The 13,796-nt window shown below is 58.7% G+C and overlaps 1 protein-coding gene across 2 annotated transcripts in view; it reads right to left on the bottom strand.

Moving 5' to 3' along the window:
- The window catches only part of TMEM114 (transmembrane protein 114), a 34,004-nt gene extending 27,436 nt beyond the window's left edge, over window positions 1-6,568 (bottom strand). For both annotated transcript variants that reach the window (XM_029057984.1, XM_029057985.1), the window contains exons 1-2: window positions 6,334-6,568; window positions 3,716-3,796 (exon numbers count right to left, since the gene is read on the bottom strand). In XM_029057984.1, the coding sequence (XP_028913817.1) occupies window positions 3,716-3,796; window positions 6,334-6,568 (316 nt within the window). The remainder of the gene's footprint in view (window positions 1-3,715; window positions 3,797-6,333) is intronic.
- Between the last annotated feature and the right edge of the window lie 7,228 nt (window positions 6,569-13,796).

Here is a 13,796-nt window from a genome sequence, read left to right as displayed (position 1 = left end):
GGAAATCCCCCCAGCGAGTAAATGAGTTGCCTAGACAGAACTGCTCGGATTCCATCCCTCTATTCTCATCTTCAATCCCGAGTCATTTAGGAGGGATAGCGGTTCAGTAGTTCAAAAAATTATAGAATGACGGGGAATTGTAAGTGTTGCCTAAGGAGCAGCACTGGGGAGGGGGCTGCCCTGTGGCGGTGGTTGGTTTGGTGGTGACCCTCGCCACGATGAGCCTGGGAGTGGGGAGGATGGAGAAGGGGAGGGGAAGGGAGAGGAGAGGCCTTGGCGTATTATTAGCACATGTTTGGGGCAGGATTTGTGGTTAGTGAAAGTATTCGTAGGCACCTGCTTGCACACAGGTACGCGCCGCCCCCAACCTCTCCCAAACCCGGCCACGCCAGGATCAGTCAGATCGGCTCAAGCCCAAAATCCAGTTGCTCTTCTCTGACTGTAATCTTTTATTAACAAGCGCCGTCGAGTCGTTTCCGATTCATAGCGCCTCTATGGATATCTTTTCTCCAGAACATCCGGTCCTTTGCCACCACCTGTCACCTTTCTAACTGTTCCTCCGTTATCATGGTTACCGTCCCTCTCCATCTAGCTGCCGGTCTGCCTCTTCCACGTTTTCCCTGAACTGTTCCTACCATTAGTGTCTTCTCCAGGGAATTAGTCTTCCTGATTATGACCGTAACCTACAGGGGGATAATAATAGCGGTATTCGGGAGGCGCTTTACTAAGCGCCAAGCACTAGCTTAGATACATCTGTAAAATGGGGATTAAAGACTCTGAGCCGCACGCGGGACAACCTGATTACCTTGTATCTACCCCAGCGCTTAGAACAGTGCTTGGCACGTAGTAAGCGCTTAACAAATTCCACAATCATTATACGAGATAATCAGGTCCCATCTAGGGCTCACGGCCTAGGTAGGAGAGAGAACAGTTTTTGAATCTCCATTTTTGCAGATGAGGGACCTGAAACACAGAGAAGTTCAGTGACTTGCCCAAGATGCGAGTGGAAGAGCTTGCAAGGGGAAGAGTCAAGACCATAAATACAAATTTAGAGGCGAGATGAAGACATGGGATAGGACTGGGAAAAGAAGGAAAAGAAAGAAAGAGAAAGGAGAAAAAAAGAGAGTAATAATGTTGGTATTTGTTTAGCGCTTACTACGTGCGGAGCACTGTTCTAAGCGCTGGAGCACTGTTCCAAGCGCTGGAGTCGGGGGTAAGGTTAAGACTGGGAACGATGCAGCGAAGACTCGCCGCTCCGCGGCTGCAAATGGACCCCTTGAGAATTCAGGGCTTTGTTAGTGATGCTATAATACAACCATTCCATTCAAAGGCAGCGAAAGGGGAAGGGGAAAAGAAGAAAATAGGGAAGACTATCTCGGAGCGTGTCGTGCCGACAACGCTTCCTAGTAACCTGGGGGATACGTTCTCTAAATATTAGTGAGGACGAAGGCACTGATCAAGTTTGAATAAAATAAAGACATTCTAGCGATCGCATCTAGAATTCAAACTGGCAAGCTCCTGGAATCTTCAACTAATTTAGGAGACATTTGCGGTAACTCTGACATCCTCCTCAAGGTGCGCACGTTCATCCAAGGCTAAGATGAGAACTGGAAAAATTAAATACCAGACGACGGGAAATCATCAGGGCCACTTCACCAGCGGGGACAAGAAATTCCTGCTCCGTAATCTCTTCCAGCCTTGGGCAAAGTAGAGATAGAGGGGAATGTGGTGTCACAGCAACCCAACCTCCCCGTGCAGCCCGAGTTCATAGGGCCGTTTGATAGAATAAGGGTATTCAGATCGATGAAGTGAAATAATAAGGCATAACAGCTCTCACATTCTGCCGCTTCCTCTCGGCACGTTGTAGGTCTGCCGTGCCTCGGAGGGGGGAAAGCAGGGAAACTTTAGGAGAATCTGATGGCCCTGGGATTCCTTGGGATAGTAGTCGCAGTAAGAGTATTCATCGAGGGCCTCCCTGGTGAGGTTCGCTGAACTAGGCGCCCGGGAAATGCCGAATAAAGAGGAAGCAGTGTGATCTAATGGAAGGAGCACGGGACTGGGAATCAGGAGCCCCGGCTTCTAATTCCGACTCCGCCACTTGTCTGTTGGGTGACCTCGGATGAGACGCTTGTCTGTGCCTCAGTCGCCTCATCCATAAAATGTCGTCCCTCCCTATTAGGCTCAAAAGCCCCACTTGGCACAGGGGCTGGGCCTTATCTGCTTATATCGTAGAGAAGCAGCGTGGCTGGGTGGAAAGAGCCCGGGCTTGGGAGTCAGAGGTCATGGGTTCGAATGCCGGCTCCGCCACTTGTCAGCTGCGTGACCCTGGGCGAGTCACTTAACTTCTCTGTGCCTCAGTTACCTCATCTGTAAAAATGGGGATTAAGACTGTGAGCCTCCCGTGGGACGACCTGATGACCCTGTATCTCCCCCAGCGCTTAGGACAGTGCTCTGCACATAGTAAGCGCTTAAAAAAGACCAACACTATTATTATTATTATTATTATTATTATCTAGTTCAGTGCTTGGGACATAGTAAGCATTTAACAAAGCCCAGAACCATCGTTATGACTTTTTTTTATTTTTAAGAAGAGTCACGTCCCCCACCCTCAAGAAATTTAGATACCGACAGCGGCCGGGAAGTGGAAAATCGGTACGTTTCATATCGTCTGTTCCCTTCTCCACCCGCTTCATTCTCTACACCCTACGGGAACCCATGAAAAGGTCCCTTGCATTCAGGAACTAGAACTTTTCTGACAAGGAAAGAGGTTAGGCTGCATTCAAAATTCTTCTGTGGAAAAGACTGACTCTGGGAAACCATCCATCGCCTTAATCAATCCATCATTCCATCCCTACCTGCAGAGCACTGTACTAAGCACTTGGGCGAGTACAGCACAACAGAATTAGCGGGCACGTTCCCCGTCCATAACGAGCTTACAGTCTAGAGGGGAAGACAGGCATTGATATGAATAAATTAGAGTTCAAATATATAATTTAAAGATGCGGGGCGAATACCAAACATCCAAAGGTCACAGATCCAAATGCCTAGACGACGCAGAAGGGAGAGAGAGCTCGGTGGGGAAAAGAGGCTTTATTCAGAGAAGGCCTCTTGGAGGAGATTCTCCCCCTCTAGACTCCAAGCTCGTTGTGGGCAGGGAATGTGCCCGTTTATTATTTTGTGCTCTCCCAAGCACTTAGTACAGTGTTCTGCACACAGTAAGCGCTCAGTGAATACAATCGATTGAAGGAATGAAAGGAGAGGCGACCTTAGCCTTAATTACAGATTTCCAAATCGCACCCAGCGTGGAAATAATATCCGCGCACGGGTCGGAAAGTCTGAACCTTTCCTTACCCTTAGCCTGGGACGGATCTCAAAGCTTCATCTGAGCTTCCCGCACACGGAAGCGACACGGGGTAGTGGCCAGAGCACGGGCCTTGGCGGGCAACACGTCACGGGTTCTAATCCCCGCTCCGCCATTCGTCTGCTGGGTGACCTCGGTCACGTCATTCACTTCCCCGGGTCGTCTCAGTCAACTCACCGGTCGAACGGGGATCGAGACCGGGAGCGCCGTGGGGGGCAGGGGCCGTGTCCGACCCGATTTGCTCGTACCCATCCCGGCACTTGGTACGGCGCCTGGCGCGTGGTAAGCGCTTAACGAATACCGTCGTTCTACTTATTATCGTTAAACCCCATCCCCGGAGGATCCGGCACTCACTGAGCAGCTGCTTGTGGGAGTCGGTGACGTTGGCGTCCGGCCGTCGGAAGGGGTTCATCAGGGGGACGCACGTGTTGGGAACTGTCGGGGCGGGAAACAACCGAGAGGGCCCGTCGGCCGGTGGAGCACGTCCTCCCGCGGACCGTCCGGGGCGCGGGGCGAGCTGAATCCGGCCCCCCGGCCTCCTCCCCTGGCTCCCGCCCGCGCTGCCCACCCGGGGCCGGGGCCCACCCGACGACCCTCCCTCCCGTTCCCCGACCCAAGGCCTCGACCGCAGGTCCTCCGGCCCTCCCTCGGGCCTTTCCCTTCATCTCCCTGCCTCCGGACCCTCTGTTTTCCTTCCCCCATCTCTCCTCAGAACCTTTTCCACCTGCCCTAGCCCCAACACCTCCCTCCCCCAGGTCTCTCCTCTCCCGTCCCTCTGGAAGACACCGAGCTCGGCGCTCTCCCGTCATTGATTTGTGTTGGCCGAATGGGTCTCTGATGCTGTCTCCTGCCGGTGGTTGTGCGGGAGATGGGAGTGCGTGTGCGTGTGTGTGTAAAACGTGGTTTGAAGGGTACCCAGAGAGGATACGTGATCGGATGTGTAAAATGTGGTCGGAAGGGTATCTAGAGAGGATGTGTGATTTCGTGCGAATGTGTGTGTAAAGTGTGGTCGGAAGGGTAGCTGGAGAGGATGCGTGATTCCGTGTGAATGCGTGTGTTAAGTGTGGTCGGAAGGGTACCTAGAGAGGATGTGTGATTGTGCGTGTGTAAAATGTGGTTCGAAGAGTAATAATACTTTTGTTAAGCGCTTATCATGTGCGGAGCACTGTTCTAAGCGCCGGGGCAGACACAGGGTCATCAGGTCGTCCCACGTGAGGCTCACAGAACTGAGGCCCAGAGAAGCAAAGCGACCTGCCCCCGGCCACACAGCTGACAGGGGGCAGAGCTGGGAGTACCCAGAGAGGAGGCGTGATTGTGCGCGCGTCTTCACGCGTGTCTGTAAAACGCGATCCGAAGGGTACCCGAAGAGGATGCGCGATCGCGTGCAAGCGTGTGTCTGCGTACGTGTGTAGAAGGCGGCAGGAAGGCTACCCAGAGAGGACGGGGGATTTTGTGTGAACGCGCGTGAGTGCGAAACGCGGCTGGAAGGCTACCTGCGGGGGATGCGTAATTGTGCGCGAGCAGGCGTGAGCGGGCGTGTAAAGCGTGGCCTGAAGGGTAGCTAGAGAGGAAGTGGGATGGTGCGTGATGGTGTGGGGAAGGGGAGAGGCAGCCGGCCCCTCCCAACCTCAATTCATTCAGGAGGATCTATCGAGCGCTCACTACGTGCAGACCACTGTACTGAGCGCTGGGAATGGACAATTCGGCAACAGATAGAGCCCAGCCCTGCCCACTGAGGGGCTGGCGGCCCGCTGCCTCCTGGCCGCCCACCCTGGCAGCCTGGCGGCCCGACAGCCCGGCGGCTCCCTCCGACCCCCCGGGCTGCCCCGGGACCCTCCGGCGGCAACCCCCCTCACGGTCAATCGGGGTCCCCGGGACCCTCCGGCGGCGCCCCCTCCCGGCCAATCGGCACCCGCGGGACCCTCCGGCGGCGCCCCCTCCCGGCCAATCGGCACCCGCGGGACCCTCCGGCGGCGCCCCCTCCCGGCCAATCGGCGTCCCCGGGACCCTCCGGCGGCGCCCCCTCCCGGCCAATCGGCGTCCCCGGGACCCTCCGGCGGCGCCCCCTCCCGGCCAATCGGCGTCCCCGGGACCCTCCGGCGGCGCCCCCTCCCGGCCAATCGGCGTCCCCGGGACCCTCCGGCGGCGCCCCCTCCCGGCCAATCGGCGTCCCCGGGACCCTCCGGCGGCGCCCCCTCCCGGCCAATCGGCGTCCCCGGGACCCTCCAGGGGCGCCCCCTCCCGGCCAATCGGCGTCCCCGGGACCCTCCAGGGGCGCCCCCTCCCGGCCAATCGGCATCCCCGGGACCCTCCAGCGGCGCCCCCTCCCGGCCAATCGGCGTCCCCGGGACCCTCCGGCGGCGCCCCCTCCCGGCCAATCGGCGTCCCGCCCGGCCAATCCGCCGGGAATTAGAGACGCCGCGCGGCTCAGTGTGGCCCGAGCCCGCGCTGGGGAGTCCCAGGTGATGAGTTCGAATGCCGCCGCCGCCTCCTCCTCCTCCGCCGGCCAGCCGGGTGACCGTGGGCCAGTCCCTTCGCTGCTCGGGGCCTCAATCCCCCAGCTGGAAACCGAGGAGGAGGCGGCCCGGGAGCCTCCCGGGGGACCACCCGAGGTCCCCGCAATAATAAATAATCCCGATAACGTGGGGGTCCGTGAAGCGCGCTTACCCCGTCCTAAGCGCTGGGGTGGCCCCCGTGGGGCCCCCCGCCGATTCCCCATCTCCCGGAGGGGGCCGCGGAGGCCCAGAGCGGCGGAGTGACTTTCCCACGGTCACCCGGCCGGCGAGTGGCGGAGGCGCGATTCGAACCCGTGACCTCCGACTCCCCAGAGAGAGAAGCGGCTCCGGATCGCCCCGAACAGCGCCCGGCACAGAGGAAGCGCTTCCCCCGCCGCCACGTGGGCGCCCCCCGCGTGCGTCCGTCCGTCCGTCCGTCGTCTCCTCCTGCGGGCCCTCCGGGATTTCCCCCCTCACCCCGGCAGCTCCTCCACAGCCCCGAGTGGGAGCCGAGGGGCCGGGTCCGGTTGGCGGGCGGCGGCGGTCCCGGGGGTCCCGGGGGTCCCGGGGGTCCCGGGGGTCCCGGGGGTGCGAGGCGGGCGGTGTCGATGATGTACCAGAAGTCGGTGGCGAGGGCCGCCGCCAGGAGCACGAAGCTGAAGGCGCCCGACAGCGCCGCCGCCCCCGCCACCGCCCCCAGGCGCAGCCGCATCCCCCCCGCCGGGCCGCCCCCCGACCCGCCACCCGCACGCACGCACACACGCGCGCACACTCCCCCCTCTGACGCCCCCCAAGTACACGCCCCCTGCCACCCGCCCCCAAGTACACGCCCCCAAGTACCCGCCTCCTGCCCCACGCCCCCAAGTATACGCCTCCTGCCCCACGCCCCCCAGTACACGCCCCTCGCACACGCCCCCCAAGTACACGCCCCTCGCACACCGTCCCCCGTCTGACGCCCCCCAAGTACACGCCCCTCGCACGCCGCCCCCCCCCCCCCGTCTGACACCCCGCACAGGCCCCCTGCCACCCGCCCCCAAGTACACGCCCCTCACACACGCCCCCCAAGTATACGCCTCCTGCCACACGCCCCCAAGCATACGCCTCCTGCCCCACGCCCCCCAAGTACACGCCCCTGCCACACGCCCCCAAGTACACGCCCCTCACACACACACCCCAAGTATACGCCTCCTGCCACACGCCCCCAAGTACACGCCCCTCACACACACACCCCAAGTATACGCCTCCTGCCACACGCCCCCAAGTATACGCCTCCTGCCCCACGCCCCCAAGTACACGCCCCTCACACACACACCCCAAGTATACGCCTCCTGCCACACGCCCCCAAGTATACGCCTCCTGCCCCACGCCCCCAAGTACACGCCCCTCACACACACACCCCAAGTATACGCCTCCTGCCACACGCCCCCCAAGTATACGCCTCCTGCCACACGCCCCCAAGTACCCGCCTCCTGCCCCACGCCCCCCAAGTACACGCCCCTCGCACACCGTCCCCCGTCTGACGCCCCCCAAGTACACGCCCCCTGCCACCCGCCCCCAAGTACACGCCCCTCACACACGCCCCCCAAGTATACGCCTCCTGCCACACGCCCCCCAAGTACACGCCCCTCGCACACCGTCCCCCGTCTGACGCCCCCCAAGTACACGCCCCTCGCACACGCCCCCCAAGTACACGCCCCTGGCACACCGCTCCCCTGTCTGACGCCCCCCAAGTACACGCCCCTCGCACACGCCCCCCAAGTACACGCCCCCGGCACGCCGCCCCCCCCGTCTGACACCCCGCACAGGCCCCCTGCCACACGCCCCCCAGTACACGCCCCTCACACACACCCCCCAAGTATACGCCTCCTGCCACCCGCCCCCCAAGTACACGCCCCCGGCACGCCGCCCCCCGTCTGACACCCCGCACAGGCCCCCTGCCACACGCCCCCCAAGTACACGCCCCTGGCACACCGCTCCCCTGTCTGACGCCCCCCAAGTACACGCCCCTCGCACACGCCCCCCAGTACACGCCCCTCGCACACGCCCCCCCAAGTACACGCCCCTGGCACACCGCTCCCCTGTCTGACGGCCCCCAAGTACACGCCTCCGCCACACGCCCCCAAGTACACGCCCCCAAGTACACGCCCCTGCCACACGCCCCCAAGTATACGCCTCCTGCCACACGCCCCCCAAGTACACGCCCCTCGCACACGCCCCCCAAGTACACCCCCCCGGCACGCCGCTCCCCGTCTGACGCCCCCCAAGTACACGCCCCTCGCACACGCCCCCCAGTACACCCCCCTGCCACCCACCCCCCAAGTACACGCCCCCTGCCCCACGCCCCCCAAGTACACGCCCCGTCCCCCAATCTAATAATAATGTCGATATTCGTTGAGCGCCTACTATGTGCCGAGCGCTGTTCTAAGCGCTGGGGGAGATCCGGGGTCATCAGCTGGTCCCACGGGAGGCTCACGGTCTTCATCCCCATTTGACAGAAGTGAAGCGACTCGCCCACAGTCACCCAGCTGCCGGGGGGGGGGGGGTGGGGGGGCAGAGGCGGGACTCGAACCCATGACCCCTGACTCCCCAGCCCGGGCTCTTGCCGCTGAGCCACGCTCCCCTCTGACACCCCCGCACACATACCCGGTAGAGAAGCAGCGCGGCTCAGCGGCAAGAGCCCGGGCTGGGGGAGTCAGCGGTCGTGAGTTCGAATCCCGGCTCTGCCACTTGTCAGCCGGGTGACTGGGGGCGAGTCGCTTCACTGCTCGGTGCCTCAGTTCCCTCCTCTGGAAAATGGGGATGCAGACCGGGAGCCTCACGTGGGGCGACCTGATGACCCTGCATCTCCCCCAGCGCTTAGAACAGTGCTCGGCGCGTAGTAAGCGCTTAACAAATACCGACATTATTAGTATTATTATTGCACGCCCCCTGCTACACGCCCCACCCCCCCCCCCGGGTCACAGTCCCCCGCTCTCACCCCCGGCAAACGCCCCCCCCCCCTCAGCCCCCACCCCCCCCTATTAATAATAGTAATAATAATGTTGGCATTTGTTAAGCGCTTACTATGTGCCGAGCACTGCTCTGAGCGCTGCGGAGCTACTAGGTGAACGCGTTGTCCCACGTGGGGCTCGCAGTTTTTTAATCCCCATTTTACAGATTGATTCGTTCATTCGTTCAAGGGTATTTATTGAGCGCTCACTCTGCGCAGAGCGCTGGACTAAGCGCTTGGAATGGGCAGTTCGGCCACAGAGACAGTCCCTGCCCTTCGACGGGCTTACGGTCTAATCGGGGGAGACGGACAGGCGAGAACGGTGGCAATAAATAGAGTCGAGGGGAAGACCAGCTCATTAAAACCATAGCAAATAGAGTCAGGGGGATGTACATCGCATTAAACAAGATAAACGGGGTGATGAAGATAATATCCGGTCGAGCGGACCGTGTACGGTGCTGAGGGGGGGGGAAGGGAGAGGGGGAGGAGCAGAGGGAAAGGGGGGAAAAGAGGGTTTAGCTGAGGAGAGGCCAAGGGGGGGTAGCGGGGGAGCAGAGGGGAAAAGGGGGGAGCTCAGTCTGGGAAGGCCTCTTGGAGGAGGTGAGCTTTGAGTAGGCTTTTGAAGAGGGGAAGAGACCTAGTTTGGCGGAGGTGAGGAGGGAATCGGGTGGGTATTTGCTAAGCGCTTACTACGTGCGGAGCGCTGTTCTTAAGTACAGGGTAATCAGGTTCTCCCACATGAGGCTCCCGGTCTTCATCCCCATTTTACAGACGAGGGAACTGAGGCTCAGAGAAGTGAAGTGACTCGCCCTCGGTCACAGCGCTGCCAAGGGGCAGAGCCGGCATTCGAACCCATGACCGCGGACCCCCCAGCCCGGGCTCTTGCCACTGAGCCGCGCCGCTTCTCCATCTACGGAGATCTGCCTCTCATCTACGGATGAGGTCACTGAGGCACGGAGAAGTGAAGGGACTCGCCCAGAGTCACACGGCTGGCAAGCGGCGGAGCCGGGATTAGAACCCACGACCTCTGACTGCCAAGCCCGGGCTCTTTCCAATGAGCCACGCGATTGACACCCACCGCCCCCTTGTCTGACACGTTCATTCATTCATTCATTCATTCATTCATTCATTCATTCTTGGGCGCTTACCGGGTGCAGAGCACTGGACTAAGCGCTCGGAAAGTACGATTCGGCAAGAGAGAGAGAGAGAGGTCCGGCCCGGGCACCGCCCGGCCCCCCGCAGCCCTCCCTTCTTTCTCCCTCCCTCCACACGCACACACCCATTCATTCATTCATTCATTCAATAGTATTTATTGAGCGCTTACTATGTGCAGAGCACTGGACTAAGCGCTTGGAATGGACAGAGCGGCAACAGACAGAGAGACGGTCCCTGCCCATTGACGGGTTTACGGTCTAATCGGTGGAGACAGGCCTCTCAGCATCCTCTCCGTCCCCCCGGGGACGCAGACCCTCCGTTCTCCGCCCCCGTCCCCCCTCCCTCCCTCCTTCTCCCTGCTCCGGAGGCCTCTCTTCATCGACAGCCCTCCATCCCACCGCTATCCTGTCCGCGTCCTTACTGTCACCGGAACCTCTTTCCGTCATCGCATCCCCGCATCCCCTTCCACCAAGTCTCTAATCACAGACACGGTTCTCTCCGGGCCCTAATTCCGCAGATATCTGCGTTCCTCTGGCTCCACCCTCTTCCCGGAGCCCAACCCTTTGCCCCCCATCTCTTGAAACCCCTCTTCCCTGCCCACTATTCCCACAGACCCCTTTCTCCCCATTTGGGTCCCCAGACCCTTTCCGTTCCTTCCCTTCTCTGACCCTCTCTGAGCCTCCTTCCGACCCCGGTCTCCCATTTTCCTTCTAGAGTCTAAGCTCCTTGCGGGCCGGTCTGTCGTACTGTACTTTCCCAAGGGCTTAGCACAGTGCTCTGCGCACAGGAAGCACTCAGTAAGCTCTTCCCTCCTCCTACCCCCAGAGCACTTACGTACCTTTCTGTCATTTTATTTATCCCTTTGCTCTTCCCCACTCCCACCCCCAAATCGCTTATGTACACATTAACCTTGTTTGCTTGTCCCGATGCCCGTCGCCCCCGCTCTAAACTGCGAGTTCGTCGTGGGCAGGGAATGTCACTTTAGTCAATGTTAACGTCGTTCAGTACAGCACGCTGCACCCGGTGAGCGCTCGATAACTATGATTGGAGTGAACTGATACCGTTGATTGATTAATGTCTCCGTCCCCCATCCCTTCTTCAGCCCTCCTGCCGGGCCGGTGAAAATCCAGCGAGCCGGAGTCCCGAATGATTCTCCTCTCCTCTCTACCTTTTGGGGCCGCCTGCTACTGCGGCACCGGGAATGGGTCCGCTGCCTCGTTCTCTTGTCCCCTCTCAAGCGTTCAGTACAGTGCTCTGCACACAATAAGAGCTCAACGGATAGGATTGACTAACTGTCACTGATAGCGAAAGTCTCCCCCCGAAGAAGTCCCTAGGACGTTCCGCGAGGTGGACAGGCCCCGGTAAGATCCTGAAAAATATCTGGGTGACAGAGGGGCCGAGGACTGGACGGGCCACTAAGCCAGTTGCCTGCCAAGTGGTGGTTTGATGACTCTCCATCGGTACCGCACTGGGGTGGCCACTTTGAGTGAAACTGGGTCCTGCACATAAAAGACGTAACCGAAAAACCTTTTAGTTTGCACTGTGCAATGGGGTGCACCTAACCCACCTACTCACCCATCGCACTTTGTCGGGTCGGTATTTGACAGGCAGGGGAAAGGGTGTTAAAGTGGGCTGGGCAACATCACCACGTAAACTTGGCGTCGTTCCCCCGCTCATCTCTCTCATTCAACCCTCGGAGTCAATCTCTCACCCAAGTCGGTGGGTTCTACCTTCGAGGCATTGCTAAAATCCTCCCTTCCTCTCCAGGCACCTATCCTACCCCGCCTTGACGACTGCATCTGCCTCCTGGCTCCTGGCTCTCCCCGCTCTAATCCATACTTCGCTCTGCTGCCCGGATCGTTTTCTGAAAAAAGTTCAGGCCGTGTTTCCACACTCCTCGGGAAGCTGCCACGGTTGCCAATCTACCTCTGCGTCGAACAAAAGACTCCTCCCCGTCCGCTTTAAAGCGCTAAATCAGCTTGCCCCCCCCCCCCCTACCTCACCTCCCTCCTACCGCCCGGCTCACTCGCTGCACTCCTCAAGCACCAGTTTCCTCACCGTGCCTCCATCTCGTCTCTCTTTCCCACATCCTCTCCCGAGCCCGCCCTTGGATCTGTGACCTTCGGGCATTTGTTATTCACCGTATTCTCAACCCCACGGCACGTATGGACCTGTCTTTAAATTACGCGTTATAAATTATTTCTTTATAGTAACGTCTGTCTCCCCCTCTAGCCTGTAAACTCACCGGGGGCGGGGAACGTGCCCTCCGATTCGGTTGGCCTGTGCTCTCCCAAGTGCCTGGTACAGTGCTCCGAACATAGTAAACACTCAATCAATACCACTGGTGATGCCAGGTGAGCCAAGTAGAACTGTAATCAATTCCTCCATGCAGGTAATCGATTCAAAAGTGTCATGAACAAAGCTCGGTCATTCTGAAAAGCTTCATTTAACCCTGAGCTGCGATTTTATAGTTCAGTAATTCGGTAAGTGCCTACAAGGTGCCAAGCACGGTACTGAGCGCCGGGGTGAATACGAGATAATCGGGTTCCACGTGGGGCTCACAGTCTAAGTAGGAGGGAGAAAAAGATATCAAACGCCCATTTTGCAGATGAGGAGACTGAGGCACTGAGAAGCTTTGTGACTTTACTCACCAATTTATCCGCTCACAGAGCAGACGAGTAGCCGAGCCGGGGTTAGAACCCAGGTCCTCTGACTCTCAGGCCCGGCGGTTGAAAAACTACCCGGAAAGGGCGGGTGACTGTCTAAAATCGCTCACGCAGAATCGAGTCTTTTGACTCTTTCTAGATCAACACTCGGGTTGCCTTACAAAACCTCAAGCCTCTATGTTTCAGTGTGGTTGAGGTGGCAAAATAATTAATCAGACCACTGTCTTTCTTGAGCGCTTTCTCTGTGCAGAACACTGTAGGAGCAAATTCATCATTTCAAACAGCATCCAATGGACGGTCCCGCTAGTCAAACCTCCATGCCCTAAAACACGCTTTTCCCAAATAATAATAATAACAATAATGTTGGTATTTGTTAAGCGCTAACTACGTGCAGAGCACTGTTTTAAGCGCGGGGGTAGATTCAGGATCATCAGGTTGTCCCACGTGAGGCTCACAGTTCATCCCCATTTTACAGATGAGGTAACTGAGGCCCAGAGAAGTGACTTGCCCACAGTCACACGGCCGACAAGTGGCAGAGCCGGGAGTCGAACCCATGACCTCTGACTCCGAAGCCCAGGCTCTTTCCCCTGAGCCACGCTGCTTCCCCAACTGATACCAAATCCAGTTTTTTAGGGGCCCAAACTCAGCTAGCTCCTTTCTCATTCACACCGAACCGGGAGAGACACACGTTCCGTCTTGTGGTAATATTTTGAGATCGACCAAAAGCAGCCTTTAGGGGCCTTGGGTGCATCCTGAGTGTCCCAAGAATCAGCCTAAAGGACTGTTGCTTCCAGGGAGGGCTGAAAACAGGACTATTCCTCTCACCCCACTGCAGCCTGGGGGCGGGCAGGTATTTATCAGACAGTCCATCGCATTTAGTGAGCACTTACTGTTTGCAGAGCACTGTATTAAGGCCTTAGGAGAGTGAAATAGAGCAATTTAATAGAGCGTTCCCTGACCACAACGAGCTTACAGTCTAGAGGGGAGATTCACCGGGGGATTTGCAGGGTAGGGGGAGAGAGCTCGGACTGGACTCTTTCATTCTTTCCGTCAGAAACGGCTCTGAAGTGGCACCAGAAAAACGTAGCTCCTGATTTTCCTGTGTCCTTCTGCAATCATGTATTTGTTCT

Source organism: Ornithorhynchus anatinus, chromosome 2, assembly GCF_004115215.2.
Source record: "Ornithorhynchus anatinus isolate Pmale09 chromosome 2, mOrnAna1.pri.v4, whole genome shotgun sequence".
In the NCBI taxonomy this organism is placed as follows: Eukaryota; Metazoa; Chordata; class Mammalia; order Monotremata; family Ornithorhynchidae; genus Ornithorhynchus; species Ornithorhynchus anatinus.
Note: the sequence above shows the minus strand (reverse complement) of the source record. Positions and strands in the feature narration are given on the sequence as shown.